This window comes from Stegostoma tigrinum, chromosome 20 (assembly GCF_030684315.1).
Source record: "Stegostoma tigrinum isolate sSteTig4 chromosome 20, sSteTig4.hap1, whole genome shotgun sequence".
Lineage (NCBI taxonomy): Eukaryota > Metazoa > Chordata > Chondrichthyes > Orectolobiformes > Stegostomatidae > Stegostoma > Stegostoma tigrinum.
This window is the reverse complement of record NC_081373.1, coordinates 38,899,479-38,924,316: the sequence shown is the minus strand read 5'-3', so window position 1 is coordinate 38,924,316 and position 24,838 is coordinate 38,899,479. Positions and strand designations below refer to the sequence as shown.

Below are 24,838 nucleotides of genomic sequence, written 5' to 3'. Positions count from 1 at the left end.
CTCTCTCCCTATTTATTCCAGTTCCCTCTCCCCATCCCCCTCTCTGATGAAGGGTCTAGGCCCGAAACGTCAGCTTTTGTGCTCCTGAGATGCTGCTTGGCCTGCTGTGTTCATCCAGCCTCACATTTTATTATCTTGGAATTCTCCAGCATCTGCAGTTTCCATTATCTCTCATAAAGTGACAGCATTGTCACAATATGATGAGAATGAAAAATCGCTAACTTCACCTAATTTCTATGCAATGTATCATTCTCCCAAGCTGATAAGAAACTATACAGTACAAATTCCCAGCTCATAAGCATGAGATTTAGCTGGCAGATGTAGTTTGACCTTTGCTTCTTCGGAGCGATGTTCACCTCCATTCACCAACATCTCATGGCTCAGTCTATGGGCAGTGACTGCCATCAATTTTCATCCACAAAAGTCAGCCTCACAGCTCTATATGGCCAATCTCAGTCTCAATCGTAACACACATCAACACTTCACTGCTTCACTACAAATCTCACTGGCACCTTCCATTGCAATGGACTTGCCAGGTCATTTTGTGCACAGACACAATGGGCATGTTGCTGTATGTCACCAAGCTACATCAATGTCACACCAATACATGTGCCAACAGCTAATGTAGCAAACACACTGCATATATTTCAATGAAATTGTCGTGTCTCAAATTCTAAGGGGAGCATCATTTAGTTGAGTAAAGAAGGACAACAGTCAGTCAGGGGTCATGGCAACATTAAGTCAAGGATATTGTCTGATCTCAGTCTAAGGGGTTAGCCATGGTCAGATGGGCACTTGGATACAATCAGGGCCACAGTCAGAACTGTACAGTTCTGCAGGTCAATTCTAACCAGTCTGTGGTGTGCAGGTAAGTCAGTTTGGGAGCTGTAAAAGCATTCGTATAGGAATGGGCTGTGTTCAGTCCTGGGAGTTTGGGCAGGAACTACATGCTGTATTCAGAAAGTGGAAGTCAGAAGTGTGGGATTAAATGCTAGAATGCAGGTGAGATAATGATGCAGAAACTGAGGTACTTCTAAATAGAAGGCTAGGATCTTTCTGAAATGCTTAGCTGTCCAGGATGCTTCATAGAGGTGAGCAATGCCTTGTTACTATATGAAAAGATGGAATCTATGAAAACACTCCTTCACTCTGGTGTGGTAGTCACCGAACATGGTCCTACAGCTAAAATTCAAAGTTACTCAGGCATGTGATGACTTTAACAGAAACAGAAATTGCTGAAGAAACGCAGCTGCTCTTGCAGCATCTAGGGAGAGAAAACAGAGTTAATATTTTGAGTCCAGAAACTCTCCATCAGCACTGCCATATGATAACTTAAAGTGCATGTAGATCTACAGACATGAGAGTATATGCATAATTGAAGTGTCACAACTGGCACCAGTGTGCCCTTCGAGCATTTGTTTCCCTTGACCTCCCGCTGCACGTAGATACAGTTGTGGGATCTGCAGGTGGAGTGAATGGGAGTCTGCTGTGCACTGGAGTCTATTAGCTGCAAGATTTGAGCAGATGGCAATAAGGGCATCTATGTCTAGAGGACCAACTCATGCTGAGAGTGTCCTGCTCAGATGGTGGTGGAAGCCTCTCCTCATAATTGCCAAGATGTGGAAGAGGCATGCACATAATGCAGGGGATCTTCCTGAGCAATTCAGAGAATAGAAGTGCTATTTGATGATGTCAAAGGTCTTTTACACAATGTTTCCTTATCGCTGCAGGGTTGTTGTTGATAAAGCAATGACAACATGCAGTCATGTAGTAGAGAAGAGGCGTTATTCCATATAAGGCCGGTTTGTCACCCAGATTTTCAGCATGCTTGCCTTCATTGCTGAGTCCTTTGTGTGTAGGAGTTGAGAAGTCATGTTGAGGCTGTACAGAACATTGTTGAAGACTCTTCTGGAGTAGTGTGTCCAGTTTTGTTATAGGAACGATATTTTTAAGCTGGAGAGGGTTCAGAAGATATTAACCACTATGTTGCTGGCTATGGAAGGTTTGATTTATAATGAAATGCTGGATAGGCTGGGACATTTTTCTCTTGAGCATAGGAGGTTGAGAGGTTTATAAAATCATGAGTGATATTGATAGGGTTAATGGTAGGTGTCTTTTCCCTAGAATAAGGGATTTCAAGATTAAGGGGCATATTTTTAAGGAGACGGGAGAGAGATTTTAAAAAAGACGTGTCGGCAATTTTTTTTACACAGAGGGTGGTTTACATGTGGAATGAACTTCCTGAAGGAGAGGTGGCTGTGGGCACAGTTACAACATTTAAAAGACAATTAGATAAATACATGAATTTGAAAGGTATGGTGGGAAATTCACAGAAGCAGGCAAGTGGGACTAGTTTCATTTGGGATTATGTTTGGCATGGGGTAGTTCAGCTGAAGATCTGCTTCTGTGCTGTATAACTGTATGACTCTATGTAGACCTTTAGTTTCATGTGGTATCTGGAGAGTGATGGACAAGCACAGGAGAAAAGCACTGTAACAAGCCTTAAGTCACAGTGGTATCGTCCCTGCCAGAAATCAGACAATACTGTCAGGGATGATACCACTGTGACGTAAGGCTTGTTACAGTGCTTTTCTCCTGTGCTTGTCCATCAACTTCCAGATACCACATGAAACAGGACTGTAAGGAAGATTTCACAGATACATAATATTGTGGTCGGGTCACATGTAGTGCGACATGAACCCAAGATCATGGATAAGGCCGTCTTCATGGGTATGGAACTTAGCTATCAGTTTCTGCTCGGCAAGTCTGCATGGTCGTGTATCTTGAAGACCATCTTGCAGGATGCTTATCTGAAGATCAGAGGCTGAATACCTTTGAATGCAGGAGTGTTCCCAAACTGGGAGGGAACACTCCCGTCTAGCGATTGTTGAATGGTGTCCATTCATCCGTTGTTGTAGCATCTGCATGGCATCACCAATATACCATACCTCAGGGCATCTGTGCCTGCAGCATATGAGATGGACAACATTGGTCAAGTCACATGAGTATCTGCTGTGTATGTCATGGGTGGTGTTCCCATGTGTGATGGTAGTATCCATGTCAATGATCTGACATGTCTTGCAGAGGTTGCCATGGCAGTGTTGTGTGTTGCTGTGGTCGATGTCCCAAAGGCTGGGTAGTTTGTGGTGAATGTTGGTTTGTTTAAGGTTTGGCAGTTGTTTGAAGGTGAGATGTGGAGGAGTAGGGAAGATTTCGGTGAGATTCTCGTCATCATCAATGACATGTTGAAGACTGTGAGGAACATGGCATAATGTCTCTGCTCCAGGGAAGTACTGGATGACAAAGAGTGCTCTATCAGTTGTATCCTGTGTCTGTCTTCTGAGAAGGTCATTGCAGTTTTTCACTGTGACACATCAAACTCGTGACCAATGAGTTGAATATCATATTTCATTCTTATGAGAGCACCCTTCAAAATCTTTAGGTGTCTGTTGCATTCCTCCTCATCTGAGCTGATCCTGTGCACACACAGGGCTTGTCTGTAGGAGATGGCTTCTTTAATATGTTTAGGGTGGAAGGTAGAGAAGTGCAGTATCGTGAGGTTATCCGTAGGCTTGCGGTAGAGTGAGGTACTGACATGTCTCTCCTTGATGGAGATACAGGTGTCCAAGAATGAGACTGATTCTGAAGAGTAGTCCATGATAAGTCTGATGGAGTGAAACTTGTTGATATCGCTATGCTGTCGTTTCAATGATTCCTTGCCATGACATTTCATAGTCCCTTTCAGCCCTCCTAAATCCCTTTTTGAACTCCTTCCTACTTTCTCTATATTCTTCAGGGACATTGTCCGTGTTTAGTTACCTGGACCTTAGGAATGCTTCTTTTTTTTGACTAAGCTAATAATTTCCCCTGCTATCCATGGTTCCTGAATCCTTCCATTCCTGACCTTCATATTCACAGGAACATACCTGTCCTGGACTCCAATTACCTGGTCCTCAGATGTGGATTTGCCCTCAAACAGTCACTCTTAATCCATATTCTCCAATTCTTGCCTAATTTGGTTATAGTTAGTCTTCACCCAATTTAACACCTTCATCCAAGGTCCACCCTTGTCCTTATCCATAGGTATCTGAAAACTTATGGGATTATGGTTATTATTCCCAAACTGCTCCCCCACTCAAACTTTGATTACTCTGACCTTGCTCATTTCCTAGTATCAGGTCCAGTATACACCCCTGCCTTGTTGGACTACCCACAAACTATTTCAAAAAAACCCTCCTGGACACACCCAACAAATTGCTCCCCATCTAAAACCCAGGTACTAAGGGAGTTCCAGTCTACATGCAGGAAGTTAAAATCATTCACTACAATAACCCAGTCATTTTCACATCTTTCCAGAATTTGTCTACATTTCGTGGAGTTACAAGGAAATGTGTAGGAATAGGGCCAGCTAACGTGTTCTTGCAGAGACCAAGTTCGGATACAATAGGCGATATGACCCATTTTTGTGCTGTTACCATTCTGTGATTTAAATTCACTGATTCCAACAATTTAAGGCTATTTATCCACAGGTTGGAAGTACAGCAATACAAAACTGTACATTATCAACATTCTGCAAAATAACTACACATCGAATTTCTTATGTGCATGCACTTTAGTCATGTTTCTTCAGATATTGGCTCACCAATTGGGTTCACAAGTTGTGCCAATCGGACTGAGAGTGTAGCTGCTCCAACCAATTATAGGTGGGAAGGTCCAGATGAAGGCAAACACCCAAATGAAGACAATGCCGAGGGCAGCGTGCTTTCCCTGCAGGCGGATATTACCCAGTGGTCGGCAGATCACGAAATACCGCTCAAAGGCTAGCACTGCGAGTGACCAGAGTGCCACAATGCCTGTAAGATAGACGCAGAAAGCCAATAATATTTAAATCTAACACAAATCACCTTTTAAATACAAGTGTAATTTGCACTGATTATTTTACATTCACATCCCTTTTAAATATGCGAAGCGCAGACAGTATTGTCATCTTCTCGTAAGATCGATTCTTATCTGTTTGCTATTTGGGTTGCTTCTCATTATGGCAAAAGCCTCTTTCACAACATTTTGCTTGACTTGTTTAATTTGGTATTGAAATTTGCACCCATTTTAATACAATATGCGTATTTTAGTTAGAAATGAACTACATTGCCTCAATCTTTGTTCAAAAACCAAAATAAAAATATCCTGTAAATTAAATGTATAATATTGTATTCACAAAACGGCACTGAAATTTCTACACACTTTCCACTAACTCTGAATAACACCACTTTTATAATGCATGGCAAGCCAACGCTAATACATTGAGTAATATGATGTAATGCCGATAATTTTATCTATAGCATCTTACATGTGTGTTTTTAATCATGCAAAAACAGTCATCGAGCATTAGATGCTCTGCTTTATGACTGAATTTAAATGAACATAAAATATGATGGTAAGTGGAGAATGCAAATGGTAAGAATCTCGAGATTGTGAGGGACAAATCTTCCCTTACGCCATTGATGCTGCTGATTTCTCCTCCAACACATTTCGATACAAACGCTGCGGTAGTACAGCAGTAATTGTATGTTTGATATGATGTAATTAACCTGCACAGAAACTGATGTAAGGTAGCATACTTATCATTGCAGCCATCCACATCAGCAACAATGTAGCTCCAGACTCTATTTGCAGAATTAGAGCAATTAGAAAGGGAAAAAATCGCGAGTAATCCCACTTGAGCCCATTCTACTCAATAGAACATGCAAGTTTAAATTGGATTGTTTTGTCAAATGGAAGTTTGTGAATAGGAAACCCATCATTTCCTTTTTATATCTGACAGACCAGTCTGGACTCATGCTAGGAACTGCACATTGAGAAAATTAGTCATAAGATCATTATTTTAAATGACACCTGTCAGAGTCCAAGATAACAAGGTGTAGAGCTGGGTGAACATAGCAGGCCAAGCAGAATCAGAGGAGCGGGAAAGCTGACATTTTGGGTCTGGACCCTACGTCTGAAGAACGGTCCAGACCCGAAACATCAACCTTCCTGCTCCAATGATGTTGTTTGGCCTGCTGTGTTTATTCAACTCTACACGTTGTTATCTCAGATTCTCCAAAATCAGCAGTTCCTACTATCTCTGTCAGAATCTAATTGGGGTCTGGTTGATGTGAGCCATAGCGAGAATTGTGACCAAACTGGATGTGACATTTGGCAAGGCTTATCTCAGCACCAGGAGCGTCTCACTCTACCCTTTATGTTTTTGCTGAGCGGCAAGGTGAGTTTCTTGATAGATAATGATGAGTTGCTAATTCAGTGAGATTGTTGTTTGTCAATGGCCCAACTCACCTCATCAATATTCAGCTTCCTATTTTACCAAACAAGCTAAACAAGCCATTGAGAAAACTTGATGTGGAAATCAGAAGAGCTATGTAGCAAACTCAGTTCAATACTTGCTCCAAATGACCTGTTTTGTTAGACACCAACATCTCCATGGGCACCAGCCACACGCACTCCATGTCCACAGACATTGGCATCCAATTTGTGCCAGCCTCTAAGAACACAAATGGCATATCTGTGATTCATTTGCAATATTCTTCTGCTCTTCAATGCTGCATTTTGGGATGCACCAGCAACTATCATTATAAATGCTGCAGGAAGGACACTGTACTCTCAGGAATATGCACCCAGCTCAAGGATTGGGCCAAGCTGCATCTCTGGACTCTTAGCCTGATATCATTTTGATCACTCACTCTGAGCACTCATTCTAAGCTGACCTGGATGCTCCCAGCATGCTTAGTTTGAATTATCTTTTCTTGCCTTTTTGCACTTTGTCTCCCCAGATAGAGATACCTGGTCGATAATGCTCTGACTTATTATTCAGCACAGAAGCAAAGGAAAAAAACTTATTATGGCAGTCAGTGGCCTCTGTGCATAGCCTTTGCATAGGGCTTCCCAGCACAGTAAGACAAGTCAGCCTCCTATAAGAGTTCAGGAGCTTAAAAATAGTCGGTCAGACACTTGGGTGTTCAAAATTGGGGTGGTCTTCACATGGGGGAAGAGAAGCTGATTGTTCTCATTTAGAAGCCCGTCACCTGCCTTACTTTTTTTTCTGTATTTTCAGTGTTGTTCTCCTAGAATGAGAGAAAGGCCAGTTTTAAGAAGATGGCATTGCTGCTAATTTTGGTGCTGGTTGAAGGAGTATCCCAAGCAAGTAGAATAGGCAATACTGAATGTCAGATGAGTGGTAGTTAGGGGCTGAAGTGGGTGACGACAAATGATGGAAGAATTATAAGACTGGTAGAGCATGAACCTTGCTGGGACGGGGTGCAGTAGCAGAGATAGAGTGAGTGTGAGGTATCAGGGATAAGATGGTGGCACCTACACGAGTGGAGTGGAGAAAGCCATTGACCCTCTTTCTACCACATTGGGCATTCCTCCAGATGGCTGAGACTGCACTGACCTGGGTGGGAACCTCAGACCAGTTGGCATAGTCTGGTGTTGAAGCCACCACTGCAAATTGAGGTGAGGGGTGACTCTCTGAACCATCTCATCCAATAGGATCACCACAAAGTGAGGCACATTATCCCTCAATCTGCCATGTTTGGAGCGACTGTCAGGAATCAGGCTGTGCAGTTCCAAAAGAACAGTGCCTCTTTGTGTACACAATGGGAATGTAAAGATGGATAATGCAAGGGATGCCTGTGAATGCCTGAATATCCACTGAGTGGTAAATTTTGAAAACAGTGCATGATAAGATGGGGCTGAATCAAACATGATGGACACCATAGGGGCAATGTAGCTAGTTACGTAAGTGAGCTTGCTGACATAGAGTGAGAAAATTCACTAGGCGTCCTGGAAGAAATTCCTCCAAAACGCTTGATACACTTCAAACATAGCCAAAAAAGTGTAAGATTCAGTTCTTTGAATTTCCTCACTCAACTAATATCTATCATTTTAAATTCGTTTTCTTCTCGGTTTTTAATTGATAATTTATTTCAAGAGGGGTTGTAAGATTTCAGGTCAATGTTGTATTTTCGACATGATAAATAGCTCAGTGGTTATCCTACTCAAATGAATCATCCAATCTCAGATAATACCTCCCTCTCTTTAAGATCATAAAAGTAAATTGTCAGGATGGAGACAAAAAATGGGTATTTTCATCATTAGGCAAGGAATTTCATTTATGAGAACTTGATATTGAATTATTTAAGTTCCTAATGCACTCCTAAAACTATTGTTCAACAGTCTGTCAATGAGCTAATCAAATCTGTAAAAATGTTTCTTCGATAGAAGTGCTGTCCACTGTTTGCTTCTTCATTAAATATATAACAATCATTGATCTAAGCAATGAAGGATGTTATTTTATCCATCTTATCGTTGCATGATTATCCTTAACTTGTTATTATCTCCAGTGAGACTAATCACATTTGAAAAGAAAATCAAACTTCCTGTCACTATCCAAAAGAATGTCACATCAAGTTTTTGTGTTTTATAGGTTTTTATAGATGACTAAACATTATTTTGTAGCATTTATTTACGGAAGAGAATATTGACCTTTTATACTTAGGATCAACACATTCTCTGTAGACCCTCTGATGAAGGGTCTAGGCCCGAAACGTCAGCTTTTGTGCTCCTGAGATGCTGCTTGGCCTGCTGTGTTCATCCAGCTCCACACTTTGTTATTTCTGTAGAATTGCCATTCTTTTACTAAATACTATGTGTGGCATGGTGGCTCAGTGGTTAGTGCTGCTGTCTAACAGCACCAAGGACCCAGGTTTAATTCCAGCCTTGGGTGACTGTCTGTATGGAGTTTGCACATTCTCCCATGTCGACATGGATTCCTGCCAAGTGCTCTGGTTTCCTCCCAAAGTCTAAAGATGTTGGGACTTCGATGTTGTGGCCATTTCGGAGACATGGATAGAGCAGGGTCAGGAATGGATGTTGCAGGTTCCAGGACTGAGCTCGGACTTTTCTCTCTGGAGAGAAGGAGGAAGAGAGGTGACCTGATCGAGGTGTACAAGATAATGAGAGGCATGGATAGAGTCAATAGCCAAAGACTTTTCCCCAGGGCAGGATTGACTGCCATGAGGGGTCATAGTTTTAAGGTGTTAGGAGGAAGGCGTAGAGGAGACATCAGAGGGAAGTTCTTCACCCAGAGAGTTGTGACCGCATGGAATACTTTGCCAGTGGAAGTCGTGGAAGCAGAGTCATTAGTGACATTTAAGCAACTGCTGGACATGCACATGGACAGCAGTGAATTGAGGGAAGTGTAGGTTAGGTTATTTTATTTTTGGATTAGGATTATTCCACGGCACAACATCGTGGGCCGAAGGCCCTGTACTGTGCTGTACTTTTCTATGTTCTATCTTCTATGTTCTATGTGTAGGCTAGGTGGGGCAGCCATTGTAAAAAGCCCCATGTGGGGCTCTAGGTGCGGGCCTGAGTGGGATGCCCTTCAGAGGGCTAGTGATAACTCAATGGGTCAAATGGCCTCTTTCTGCACTGTCAGGATTCTATTTGATCCTGGCTTCCAATGAATTCCTGTACCCTTATTTTGCCAATTAATAACATTGTGTGACTATCTTCAAGCACTGTCGTCAGCTTTGGACAGTTTCTTTAATCGCTCACCATCAACGTTGAATATTTTTCTTCTCCCCGAACATCCCAAACAAATCTCCCTACTCCAGCTCCTACATCATATGTTCTTAAATGTTTTTCATCTTCAGGACCATAATATCAGCAGAACATGTCCGGTTTAGTTAGCACTAAGCATGTAAATGTTGATGGAATGTGAATTGTTAGTCAGCAATGCATGCACAATTAAAGCCGAAGTAAAACTCAAAAGTATCTCTGTTTCAAAGAAAATCTATGGCAAAACAATCTATGCTCTGCGTAAAGACATCTCTGTTCACATGCTTCCTCATTGAACATCACATTTAAAATTAATAATTTCTTGCCTCTCACTTCCCAGATGAAATACTCTTTTACCATGCAAGGTCTCAACAGCTTTCTTAGTAACATGAAACCTTAATAATGTTCTCATAGTCTTCTCTGCTGCAGAAATTTCCTTTCTTGGCATCATCATCCTGGGGAATCTATATCTTATGCTCTGAATAGCATTGATGCTTATTGTTATGGGATGCTCAGAAGTGCATGGTATTCAACCCATGGCTTTGCCAATGTTTTGTCTAAATTTTGAATTACTTTTTATCCTTGTATGTTGTGGCTCCAGCCTTTTTGTAATGGTTTTAACCACTCACTTGGTCAACTAATCTTAATTTTAAGAAAGTGACTTAAAGGGCATGAAACATATCCTTAATTTCTTCACCATAGCATTTTGTCAAATTTCTGTGAAGTTATTGATTATGCCTTGGGAATAACTTGATTGAGTTTTTTGAAGAAGTAATGAAGAAGATTGAAGAAGGTAATACAGTCCATACAGTAAGACATTTGAGAAGGTTCCACATGGTAGACTGGTTAGCAAGGTTAGATCACATGGAACACAAGGAGAACTGTCCACTTGGATGCAAAATTGACTTGAAGGTTGGAGGCAGAGGGTAGTGGTGGAGGGTTGATTTTTGGACTGTGACCAGTGGTGTGCCACAGGGATCCGTGCTGGGCACACTGCTTTTTGTCATTTATATAAGTGATTTGAATGTGAATATAGGAGGAATAGTTAGTAATTTTGTAGATGACACCAAAATTGGCGTAGTGGACAGCGAAAACGGTTACCTCAGAGCAGACGAGTTCTTGATCAGATGGACAAATGGGCCGAAGAGTGGCAGATGGAGTTTAATTTAGATAAATGTCAGGTGCTGCATTTTGGAAAGGCAAATCAGGACAGCACTTATACACTTAATGGTTAGATCCTGGTAATGTTGCCAAACAAAAAGACCTTGGGGTACAACTTCATAGTTCTTTGAAAGAGGAATTGCAGATAGGCAGGATAGTGAAGAAGGAGTTGGTATGCTTTCCTTTATTGGTCAGTGCACTGAATATAGGAGTTGGAGGTCATGTTGGGGTTATACAGGACATTGGTTAGGCCACTTTTGGAATATCGCATTCAAGTCTGGTCTGCCAGCTAGGAGAAGAATATTGTGAAACTTAAAATGATTCAGAAAAGATTTCCAAGGAAGTTGCAAGGGTTAGAGGATTTGAATTATAGGAAGAGGCTGCATAGACTGGGGTTATTTTCCCTGGAGCTTTGGAGGATGATGAGGGTGACATTATAGAAGATTATAAAATCATGAAGGACATTGATAAGGTGAAAAGTTAAGGTCTTTTGCCCAAGATAGGGGAGTCCAAAACTAGAGGGCAAACATTTAAGGTGGGAGGGAAAAGATTTAAAAGAGACCTAAGGGGCAACATTTTCACCCAAAGGGAGGTGCATGTATGGGATAAGCTGCCAGAGGCGGTAGTGGAGGCTGGCATAGTTACAGTATTTAAAAGGCATCTGGATGGGTATATGAATAGGAAGAGTTCTCAAGGGATGTGGGCCAAATGCTGGCAAATGGATTAGATTAATGTAGAATTTCTGGTCGGCATGGGCCGAAGGTTCTATATCTGTGTTGTTCTTATCTATGATTCTATGATTTTACATAGTGGTTAAGTGAACTTGGTTGCTTACATCAAGGTGTCTAGATTTTATTGATATTTATACTGCTAATTCCCTAGTGAGGCACATATAAATTATAAACTGAATAAATCATCCTTTATTACCGAGCTCATTAAAATGTTAAACCAATTTCTTTATAACAATACACTAAGAAGCAATTTAATATGTAATATAAGCATAGTCAAGATACTTATGTAACTATTATTAACCAATTGAATTAATACCTGATGTTACTAAAACATTTCACAACATCCAAGATTGACAAGAAGTAGTAAAATTAATTTGTATTAGCCTTTGTGTATAGCTAACAAATTAATATTACTGAATGTCACTCAATTGGATATTAATGCAAACCGCACTGAGACCAATACTGCTTAAAAGAAAATCAAACATCCAGTCGTAGCTGAAACAACACAAGATTCCATGTTTTAAAAGATTTACATAATACAATATATCGACAAAAATTAATTTTGTCGGCAACTTAAACTTGAAACTACAGAACAGAGTACGTGACCTCTTTAATTTTAGCACAACACATAAAGCACAGTCTACAAGTACAAGCTACATGTTAAATTTACATTCATTTAACCCAGAATCAGGCCAAAATAATTCTTATCTCCTGAGGGTTTACTTCTATTTCTTTTACAACCCTGTAACAATGTGCCTTTAATTTTGATAAAATTACTGGGAATCCTCATTTTATGCAAGATAAATATATCTTTTAGTCTTGTTTACTTTCTTGACAAATTTCCAATCTGATTGCAGGCTTCACCCCCTATTATTGCACAGTGAACCCAAGAGACTTTACCTTCTGCCTGCTCTCCCTCTTCCCAATCCTGGCAGATGAACAAGCCTGCTATGTTCAGAGATATTTTAGGAAAGCATGTTCGCCAATATGACAAAGTTATGTTCTGCGCCCATTTTTTCAAAAGCCCTTCACTATGGAAATTATAATCACATTGTCCTTGTATATAGTTTGAAATATTGACTATTGATTCCTTGAGACACCCAATCTCAATTATTGTGGAAGCAGCTGGATAATTTAAAGAACCACAGTCTGCAACATAACACTTTTCAGGGACTTTGGAGACTCACAGTCTGACCACTGATAGCACACAGGCTACTACCATTATCTCCAACTAAAATACCTTCTCAGTAAAACAATCTGAACTGCCATCAATTTTTGACAATCACCATATAGGCTTGCTGTCAGACAGCCTCCAGAATAGACCACATCATAGAATCCCTACAGTGTGGAAGCAGGCCATTCTGCCATCCAGTATATACTGATCCTCTGTGAAGATAATCCCACCTAGACCCACCCTACCCTATTCCTGTAACCCTGCATTTCCCATGGCTAATCCACTTAGCCTGCATATTTCTGGACACTATGGGTAATTTGAGCATGCACATCTTTGGGCTATGGGAGGAAACTGGATGCACTCAGAGACAGAGGAAGAATGTGCAAACTCCACACAGACAGTCACCCGCGGATGGAATCATACCCAGGTCCCTGATGCTGTGAGGCAGCAGTGCTAACCACTGAGCCACCGTGCTGCCCCTTCTTTTCAAATTACCTTAAAGATTTAGCCCCAAAACATAACAATCTTATAAACCACATTTGTAATAATATAATAAATGTTTAATCAGTTTAAATATATTCCTGATAAGCTTTTGCTTTGGCCTCAAGGGTAAGAAGGTTGAGCTTTAATGGGAACTTGAGTAAATTGGATCTGTATTTTCTGGAATTTTGAAGACTGAGAGGTAATTTCTTTGAAACATACAAGATTATTATTATTACTGGAGGAAATGATGGTCCGGTGGTATTTATCACTGAATTGTTAATCCAGGTAATGTTCTTGGGTCCCAGGTTCAAATCCCACCACAGCAAATGGTGGAATTTTAATTCAATAAAAACCTTGACTTAAGAATGTAATGATAACCATGAATCTATTGACAATTGTCAGGAAAATCCCATCTGGCTCATATTATTCTTTAGGGAAGGAAACTGCCATCCTTACCAGGTGTGACCTGCATGTGGCTCAAAGCAATGTGGTTGACTCTTAACTGCTGTTTGGGTGGCGAGTGATGGGCATTAAATAGTGGCCTGGCCAGTGACACCCTCATCCTATAAATTAATTTTAAAAAATGGAATTTGATGGATAGATAGTGAGGGGTATCGGCTAGAGAAACTACTATGGAAGCCTAGACATAGGATAAGGGGAGGTTATTTGGGACTCGCATGGGATTTCTTTACTGAAGAGGTTGTGAAACATTAAAGTTCCCTATCCCCAATGGTTGTGGATGCTATGTTAATGAATACACTTAAACCTGAAATAGACCAATCATTTGTATCTTAGGGAGTCAAGAAATTTAAGGAACACAAGAGAAAGAGAAAGTGAGGGGGACACCATTGCAACCGTATTGTATTGAACTCTGGAATGGCTTTAAGGGGCTACATGATATTAAATCTTGCTTCCTTTCCTTATCTTCTTAAATTCATGTTCTTTGGCAAAAATTTTTAAATGGTTTACAACTTAATCCCTCCGAGTCAGTTTAGTAGCGTTGATGATTTTGCCTCCCTCTGGAATGCTCATGCCAGTTCCCATGATGACAGAGTGAAGGATGTTCAATTGTTGTAATTATACAGCCTTCTTCAAGTGTCTCTGTTTTCTTTGGAAGCACAGGAGTTTATTCTGTTTGCAAGATATTTTGAGATTTTTTTAGTGGTAAATAATACCACAAAACAATACATGGTAGGTTTTATGACATTATAGATTTTTGTAAAACAAAACTGACTCTGACTGGACTTGAGAGGCTAAGAAAAAGGCTGCTAAACATTACATGACTATACAGCTACAACTAGATTTCAGAGAGACATGTCAAAGCATGTAAATACATTTGAAATACTAGTTTTCAAACAGATAATGGAAGCAAGCAGATTCAAGTTTTGGGAGAAACAGAAAATGGGGGGAAGAACTTCGTAGTCACCAACATAATTGGCTTCTTTTCTCAGTGGAATCCTATATTCCTCAAATTATATATTTTTACTTTAAACTATAGTTAAAAACTATATTTGGCTAGGAATTGCCTGTCTGGAGAACTCCAAGAAAAAGCTTTGAGAAGCATCTTCAGAGGATGGAGTTTTGACCAATGGAGAACAAAGAGAAGGGGTGCACAATATCTACATACTTCTGAGTTAAAAGAAAGTCAGGCAGTATGAAAGTGTTAGTGAAGATAAAGAAACATTTTCTCCTTCCCAAAATCTGTTGCTGTGCTGATCTGTCTGGATAAGGAAACAGCAACTATTTAACCACAGAGATCATCACAGCTGCTAGATCTGACTTCAAGTGTTAACCCCTTTGCTTCAACAATGAAGCTCTAAATGAAGACAATGGAGACATATTGGAACTTCCTTCTTAGTATTCTTTTGTCTTATTGATACTGGTACAAATCTTACAATCTGTAATTTTTTGTTACTAACTTTCTGTCTTTATCCCGAAGGAATCTTTACCAATAGGTTGTAAAAAAACAAACTTTAACCTGCTTAGGAAAATAAAAGTAATTCAGTGCTGTTCTGTTTTAATTTGAAGAATAGTTACAAATTATAAGTGATGGGAACTATTCAAGCTGTATCAATCAACAGTTATCACAATTGAGGTATAATATCTGAAATTTATAGATCATGGAATCCTGACAAAGTGGAAACAGGCCCTTTGGCCCAACAAGTTCACACTGGCCCTCAGAGCATCCCACCCAGACCCATCCCCCTATAACCCACCTGATCTACATATCCCTGAACATTACAGGCAATTTAGCATGACCAATCCACCTAGCCTGCTCATCTTTGGACTGTGGAAGGAAACAAGAGCACTGGGAGGAAACACACACGCAGATGGAGAGAATGTGCAAACTCCACACAGACGGTTGCCTGAGGTTAGAATCAAACCTGTATCCCTGACACTGTGAGGAGCAGTGCTAACCACTGAACCACAATGCCACCCCATTTGTACTCAACTGAAAAATTAGCCAAAACCAAAACACAAACTAAACCATGAGATTTGAAACAAAGTGATACAGGATGAAATTAATTTACAAAGAATTTGGAGGTGGAGGAAAGTAATAGTTCAAACTGTTTGAAACTGATCAAGTTTACATTTGTAAAAGTATTGCTAATAATTTAACTTGGCAAAATTTGATGCACAATATCTTATTGATCATTTAAGTCGAAAGATGTTAGAAACCTTAAAATGGACCATTTAAAAGCCAATGCTGGGCAGATAGGGCTTTGGGTTCTGAGCAAGTCAAAGTGACAAGGATTTTTGTGAATGATGATCAACCATTTTGCTTTTAATCAAATGTCAATGCAGGCAGCAAGAGCTGAAATGGAACCAGGTGAGTTTACTTCAGCCAAAACAGAGCTGAGAAAACTGGAAATGGAAGTGAATTTCAAAGCTTCAGAAACGGAGCTAGAAATGCATTCTCAAAAAGAGAAAGAAACAGTTAAATACACAAGCTCAGAGGGAACAGTTGGAATTTCAAGTCCAGAAAGAAAAGAAGGAATGAGAGGAGGAAGACAGAGAGAGGAATTTCCAGCTACAATACTTGGAACTGAACTGCAAGCACAGAGACAGAGACCATAGAGAATGTGCGGCTGGTGGAGAAAATCTCACACTGCTTAATAACATCCAAAACCTCTGCGACACCAACACAGTTCCTGAGGCCCTAAAATTCTTCAAATTTGTTCCCGCATTCAAAGAGGGAGATACAGGATGAGGTGAAGGTGAAGGAACCCCTTGGGGTCAGTGACCATAACATGATAGAATTCACTCTGCACTTTGAGAGGGAGAAGCTGGAATTAGATGTAACTGTATTACAGTTGTGTAAAGGTAACTACAAAGGAATGAGGGAGGAGCTGGACAAAGTTGATTGGAAAGGGATCCTAAGAGTGAAGACAGTACAGCAGCAACGGCAGGAGTATTTCGGGGTAATTCGGAAGACACAACACAAGTCCATCCCAAGGAAGAAGAAACACACTAAGGTACTTTGCGTCAATTTTCATAGTTGAAGACATCAGTAGCATATCAGAATTTCAAGACAGCCAGGGGGTGAGGGTGAGTGCAGTGGCCATCACTAAGGAGAAGATACCAGGGAAGCTGAAAGGTCTGAAGGTGGCTAAATCAAATAGATCAGATAGACTACACATCAGAATTCTGAAGAAGAAAGCTGAGGAGATTATAGAGGCATGGAGGCTGATTGTTCTAGAATCAATGAAGTCAGGGAGAGTCCCAGAGGACTGGAAAGTGGCTAATGTAGCACCCTTATTTAACAGGGTTGTGGGAGCAGAAGAACGGAAACTATAGCTCAGTTAGCCTGATCTCTGTTGTTGGTAAGATTTTAGAGTCCATTGCTAAGTAGTAAGAAGTACATGGTAAAACAGGGCTAAGTCAGCACGGCTTCATCAAAAGGATGTCATATTAGAATTCTTTGATGAGGTAATGAGCAAGTTAGATAAAGGAGCACAAGTGGACATGATTATTTGGAATTCCAGAGGGCTTTTGACAAGGTGCTGCATAGCATGCTGCTAAATAAGATAAGAGCCCATGGTGTTAAAGGTTAGGTACAAGCATGAATAGAGGATTTACTGACTGGCAGAAGGTTGAGAGGAGGGATAAAGAGGCTTTTTTTCAAGCTGGTAGCCAATGACTAGTGGAGTTCCCCAGAAATCATTTTTGGGATCACAACTGATCATGTTATACATTAACGATCAGGACAAAGAAACTGAGAACGCTGTTGCTAAGTTTGCAGATGACACGAAGATAGGTGGAGGGCCAGGTAGTGTTGAGGAAGCATGGGAGCTGCAGAAGAACTTGGACAGGCCAAGAGAGTGGGCAAAGAAGTAAGATGGAATACAATGTTGGAAACTGTGAGGTTATGCAATTTGATAACAGGACTAGTCTTTGGATTATTTTCTAAATAGGGAAAGGCTTTGGAAATCTGAAGCACAAAAGGACTTGGAGACTCCTAGTTCACGATTTTCTTAAGTTTAACATGTGGGTTCAGCTGATGGTTAGGAAGGCAAATACAGTGTCAGCATTCATTTCCATAGGGCTAGAATACATGAGCAGAGATGTACTGTTAGAGCTGTATAAGGGTCTGGTCAGACCACATTTGGAATATTGTGCGCAGTTTTGGGCCTTGTATGTAAGAAAGGAATGTTGGCATTCAAGGGGGTTCAGAGGAGGTTTACAGGAATGATCCCAGGGAAGAAGGACTTGTCATATTAAGAATCATAACATGGAGGTGCCAGCATTGGACTGGGGTGGATAAAGCCAGAAGTCACATCACACCAGGTTATAGTCTGACAGGTTTAATTGAAATAACAAGCTTTCGGACCGTAGCCCCTTCATCACTTCACTCGATGAAAGGGCTATGCTCCAAAAGCTTGTGATTTCAGATAAACCTGTTGGACTATAACCTGGTGTCATGTGACTTCCGACATATGAAAAATGGTTGAGAACTCTGGGTCTGTATTCAGTTGCGTTTAGAAGGATGAGGGGAATCTCATTTCAACTTACAGAGTATTGAGAAGACTAGATAGAGTGGACATGGAGAAGATGCTTTCACTAGTAGGAGAGACTAGAACCAGAGGGCACAGCCTCAGAAAGGACAACCCTTTAGAACTGTGAATTTCTTCAGCAAGAGGATGGGGACTTTGTAAAACTCGTTGTCACAGCAGCTGTTGAGGCCAAATCATTGAGTGTATTTGAGACAGAAGTTCCTGATTGGTAAGAGGATCAATGGTTCTGTAGAGAAGGCAGGTCATGATTAACCGTTGGAGCAGATTTGAGGGGCCAAGTGACCTAATTATTTCTGGGGCCCTTGATTTCTTTTGCTGTCACTCATGACGCTCACTCTCCATGACATCATAGAATCCCTACACCGTGGAAGCAAGCCACTTAGCCCATCAAGTCCACACTGACCCTCCAAAGGGCATCTCACCCTACCCCTGTAAATCTGCATTTCCAATAGTTAATTCACCCCACCTGCACATCTCTGGACTGTGGGGGGAAACTGAAACACCCAGAACAAACCCACACAGACACAATGTACAAATTCCACACAAGACTGTCACCCAAGGCTGGAATTGAGCCGGGGTCCCTGGCACTGTAAGGCAACAATGTTAATCAATGAGCCACGGTGCTGCTCTGAACTGAACTGCCGCCATTCAATCTGAACTGTAAGTACTTTGCTTACTTCTTAGCATTCTCAGCCAGCCAACCGTGCCTTTTTTTTAACATTTGTCCATGCCAGCATGCAATTGTGCTCATGTAGCCTCCAACAGGCTGAACTTCAACTCAGGAAACGCCCCCACCCCAAAAGATAAACATCAGCCATAGAGTAACTCCAGCTCTAGGGAGTTCTGAGCACTCTTCTGCTGCAGTGTGTCTTTCATCAGGTCTGAAATGTTTTTTACTATTAACTGTGGATTCTGTCTTGTTGAATCTTACTATGAAGATCGCTTCTGTCAGACTCACAAGTGTTCGGCTCGTCAAGTTTCTTACTGGTGTATAAGCATCCTTCTTAAAACTTTATCTGAAGGAATCTTCAGATCTCCATGGGTGCTAGTATTTTGTGCGCTGTGGCCAAATGGAGTCCACACTGCATGCCGCTATGTTGTAAGATCAATTCTGATTGGAGCTCATCATGGTGTAGCATCCATCTGGTAGATATGTAGCACCATCCTGTTTCCTGGTGGGAGTCTACAGACACCACTTGGTCTAGTGTGGGTCAGCACAATCACAGGGTTGTCTAACAAGAAGAATCTGTTGTCTTAAACAAGATGTAATTTATCGCATGATAGCATAAGATACAAGTTACATCAATGTAATAGACATTGTAATTAGACTACAATAGGAGACCACAATGTTGGAGCTTACTTCTTCAAGTTCTAAAGCTGTTTCCCCAACAGGGTTCATGTGACATCATCATATTAGGTAGTACCTAATGTATTTTTCTGCATTAATCCTTTCAGACCCTTACACAACAACAGGTTTAGTAATGTGGGCGTAACCTCAAGCTTGTCAGTGAAAGGGTTGGCTGAAAATAACCTGTGGGCCACAAAGTATTATACTCTCAAAACCCAAGGTGAACCCCAGGGAGGCTGAATGAGCCGAATAGTTTAAGCATGGTACTGAAGGTGCTGTAGCCAGCTGGCTAATGTACATAAACCTCAAATGGGTCAGTACAAGTTATGAAGGTTTGGAGTGGCTAAGCAAAAGTTGACAAAATTAAATAGGAACAAAGGTGGGCCCCAAGCAATCAAAGGGGCAGTGACAGTGATGTCTCAGCTTGGCAAAGAGCCTGAAGGATATTACTTGGCAGTTCAAAGAGCTAAATGTGGGTGGAAAGAAGCAAAAAGGGATCTGTAGAATTGTCAATGTTTGCTTCCTCACAAAAAGAATTACAACCACAGAGTGTCCCTACAGGGTTAATTGTAGCTAGTCCTGAGTCAAAAAGCTAATCAACACAAAGTGTTGTCAGAGCCTTCATTCTGAAGTCTCAGAAGCTCGCTGCAGAAATGAGCCCAGCTCCCAGCATGACTTTGACAACGTGATTTGAGAGCCCACAGGAAAGCTCAAGATGTTAAAGATTAAAACACAGTCTCAAAACATAAAAGTTGTTCATGTTGTCCAAAGGAAATTAAATAAAATTGGATCTGAGTGGGATGAAGAAAAATTAAGATATTTCGATATATGCAACCAGACGGAAATAACAAATCTTCCTGATATAAGTTAAACTCTAAAAAGAGGCTTCAATCAAAGGGAGAATGAGTTGCAGACCCAGTCAACTGCTAACATTTTATCTCAAAAACAGAATCCAAAGGGTTTTAATTGTGGAAAGGAATACAAAAAGGTTTGGATCAGTGCAAACTGTTGGAGTAGATGGTGAAAGGAGGAAGGACATTTTCCAGATAATACCTAACTAGAAAATACCTCATGATTCAGCTATCAGTATATGCACATAAAAGAAATGTGTGCACGTTTTCTTTATCTTCTGTTTCATTAATATAATTTAGTAAAAATGCAACTTAGATATTTTTTTCCTGCAATGTAGGAGGTATGTCATGAACATGGGATTTTTTTATATAAAACAAAACAAACTTGTGAAATATCAGGAGTTTGCAAACAGGCAATGAAGGTGTGATGATTCAATCTTTGAATAGAAAAAGCATGTAGGAGGGAGAACTCAAAGGGACACAAAACAATTGATTTCTTTGCTTTGTGGAAACTTTGATATCTGAAAAACAACATGTTTGGAGCTTTGAGCTGTACAAATGTGTTGGTTTGACTGAGGGAGGATAAAAAGGAAAGGTATATAGAAATGAATACTGTTCATTTGAAGAAAAGGCAGGCAATGTGAAAGTGCTAAAACCACAGAACTAATGAAAAACAAGTCTCCCAAAATCTGCTGACCTGCTGGCCCCGCTGAACAAGAAAAGCGGAACCATTCACCTGCAGAAATTATCACAATGTGGAGGTGCTGTTGTTGGGCTGGAATGACCTGACAAACGACCAGCACGCAAAAGCTTGTGATTTTAAATAAGCCTGTTGAATTCTAACCAAAGTGATAACAACTGCTAGATCTAACTTAAAAACATTTATTAAGATATGTTTGCATTAAAAACAAATGGCACATTCCCCTTTTGGTGAGGGGTGGGGTCCAGAATAGCATGATGTAAACATACAAAAATAAAGGAAAGATTTACATTCATACATTAACTTTCATAACCACAGGATGTCCCAAAGTTCTTTTTGAAATGTAGTCATTGATGCAAAGCAGGAAATGCAACTGTGATAATAAAATGTGAGGCTGGATGAACACAGCAGGCCAAGCAGCATCTCAGGAGCACAAAAGCTGACGTTTCGGGCCTAGACCCTTCATCAGAGAGGGGGATGGGGTGAGGGTTCTGGAATAAATAGGGAGAGAGGGGGAGGCGGACCGAAGATGGAGAGAAAAGAAGATAGGTGGAGAGAGTATAGGTGGGGAGGTAGGGAGGGGATAGGTCAGTCCAGAGAAGACGGACAGGTCAAGGAGGTGGGATGAGGTTAGTAGGTAGATGGGGGTGCGGCTTGGGGTGGGAGGAAGGGATGGGTGAGCAGGCCCGAAACGTCAGCTTTTGTGCTCCTGAGATGCTGCTTGGCCTGCTGTGTTCATCCAGCCTCACATTTTATTATCTTGGATTCTCCAGCATCTGCAGTTCCCATTATCTCTAATGCAACTGTGAATTTGTGCATAGAAAGTTCCCACAAACAGTAAAGGGATAATGATTACATGAACTATTTATTGTGATACTAAGCAGGCAATAACTTTGGACCAGAGCTGATCCAAAAGACATTATATCTAAAACAGACACCTCAGTACTTTGCACTCAGCTCTGCTTCTGTTCTCAAACTGTAGGGTGAAACTTGAAGCCACTGCTTTGTGCCTTTGAGCCAATGGTGTCAGCAACACCGTCACAACCATACGAATATGTATGAGCCTTCAAAAGCGTGTTAGACATTTCATTATACAAAAGCCTAAGAAAAGATGATGGTTCACTGTTGTAATTTAAGATGATAGTTTGTTGTATTTTAAAGTAATTTCATTGCCTGACCTAATCCATGCTTTATCAGGGCGAAGCAGAATGCTATAAAATAATCTCTTTGAGTCATTGAAACGTGGAAGGTGAAGTGAAACACAGGCTTCGTTACACAATTACAAGCACAAGCTGTTACACTGTTGCACTGCCATCCGTGAGCCACACGATTGTCGCTATACTGCTGCTGTGTTAATAGAGATAGATCAGGCTCTGCGTTTTCCACCCAGGGAGAGGTGTACCCCTCAGGTAACGACACACGCTACTTACATTCTATTGTTAACAGAAAGTTAACGGGACACCAGCTCGTTCCTTTGAGCGGCTTGTACCGCTTCTTGTTACACTTGTCAAGTTAGCTCGCCGCGCCTGGCGACCCCCAACTTGAGAAACCTCACACCAAGGTAACAATGAAAAAAGATTTAAAGGTCCTCAGTGTCCGGACAAAGAGGAGGCATTTCCCCAAATTCTAATTAACCTGTTGACGGGTGTTATTGGACACCGCTGGAGTAAATAGGATTTGAATTTCGACATTCTGGTTCACAAGTAGGTACGCCACCATAAGAGCCCCTCTGCAGAAAAGTTTATGTCCAAAAAGAGGGTAGCCTTTCACTGGCAGTGCCAACAGAAGATTGTCTTGTTACCTTGTTAACCAGATTTTCCTTTCTGAACACTCTCTGTAGGCGGTGCTTAACAAACCGGAAAATGTTCCGATTTCACGGAGTGAACCAGAACTAGTGTGTTTTGGATTCTATTTTCAACACCTCACGCAAGGGATTTCCAAGATCATTCGGAAAAGCAACACTGAACATGAACGATTCTCTAGCTTCCTAGCAGTTCCGTGGAACTTCTGCTGGCGTGACATCTGAACATGAAGCCAGACAGAAGCTTGATCTCAACACTGAGCTGTCTCCGCTGTCGATCGAGTCGGGAAATCTTGTGGGATTTAATGCAGCCTCTTGTACGGGACAGCTGAAAGCGGATCCAGTTTCCAGCTGGGTAACGTCTCAATGTTAGGGGAAGCAGCTTACCTTGCCTCCTGTTTGGATTCCAACACTGGAAAGGGAGGGAAGACCCTCAAATACAAATGAGCGCCTGCAGGGGACGGGGAAGTTCCCGAACAGACTGTGAGGAGCCCTTCTGTACTTAGCAAATCCCAATTTCCACAGGTAGTAGCGAGCGTTTGAGTAGGCAATACGACCAATTTATGTTCGGGCAGTCATTGCCTGAGTCGCAAAGGGAGTTTGGAAAACCTCAGTGCAGTTTGAACGCGGTAATCCAGTCGACAATAGGTTATATATAATAACGCATAAAGCAATTTTTCATCTCACAACACTCAGCAGGAACGGCATTGGCAGAAACTATCCCACCCTCTCTTGTGCTCAGTGTTCCTCGTTACATACAGTCAGTCAGTGTGGGGACATGCCTGAGTGGGGGGCTGCAATGTATCTTTTCCTTTCCTGCATCTCAATCTCCTGTCATATTTGGGCAGACGCTAGCCTAATTTGCCCTGGATCCCACGCTCCATGCCACACCTCCAAAGTTAAGCCACTTACCGAAGAAAGTTACCGCGAAACCCTCCAGAACGCACGCCCAGGCGCCCAGAAAGAAATACCCGTACAGGTTCGTGACAAAGCTGAGCGTGCCGCCGACAGCCGACCCCAGCAAATCGGCCACCGACAGGTTGAGAATGATGTAGTTGAGAGGCTGCCGCAGCTGCTTGTATCTGTAGGTTACCAGCAAGACAAGGAAGTTTTCGGAGAGCGACAAAAATGTCACGAAAAGCATCAAAGTCGCCAGAACTTTGAAATTCCAGGGTTCGACGGTGTGCAGGGGACCACTGAAGGGATCTGGAGCCGGAGAGATCACAGCGATCGCCTCGGAGGTTTCATTGGCGGGTCTTCCCCAAGAGGAATTCATCTTTGTTTTTACCCAAAGCAAAATTCACCCAATGCCCGCCAACACTCACTACGGTTTGACTGGATGTCACCAAAAGAGGTGAAAGCAAAAGACAGATAAGACAATTCACCTTCGATTTAAGACTGCAACAGTTGTCCCTGTTTGTATGTTAGGTCTTCTCTCCTGGTCTACCAGGCGGTTAAAAGTCCTACCTCCAGAAATGGAAATCTGTTAGCATGCTGTCTCTGTAGAGGGAAGGGCGACCAGGAACTTTTTTTTAAACATTGGAATCAGTTGAAGCTGGACTAATCTTTACAACAGTGCAGCAAAACCAAGTACAAGTGGAATTAGTTCTGGGGAGACGAGGAAGAACCTCCTGCAATTCCACAAATTTCGAACGAGGAATTGGGAAAGAAAAATATTGAGATGTTGAATGATGATTCGATCTAACCGTCATCCCCTTGGAGGTTTGCTGTACAAGTACAAAACGAAAGGGAAGAATATGTCCCAATTTCTTTCCACACGTCAACTGCAACACCTGATAGACCTGTCTAAAAATAAACAGTTGCATTCTTAATTAGCTGCATGCTTTGTCCTGATTTTAGGGGATCGATCACGAAGATTTAATAAATTACCCAATCGACGAGCAGTATAACATGCAGTAAAACAAGCTGGGAATCGACTGGATGGAACGCGAGATGTAT

General features: G+C 41.4%; 1 protein-coding gene across 1 annotated transcript in view; it reads right to left on the bottom strand.

Moving 5' to 3' along the window:
- valopa (vertebrate ancient long opsin a) overlaps positions 1-24,155 on the bottom strand; it is a 42,169-nt gene extending 18,014 nt beyond the window's left edge. The window contains exons 1-2 of the mRNA XM_048551530.1: positions 23,792-24,155; positions 4,643-4,853 (exon numbers count right to left, since the gene is read on the bottom strand). Coding sequence (XP_048407487.1) covers positions 4,643-4,853; positions 23,792-24,155 — 575 coding nt within the window. The remainder of the gene's footprint in view (positions 1-4,642; positions 4,854-23,791) is intronic.
- Between the last annotated feature and the right edge of the window lie 683 nt (positions 24,156-24,838).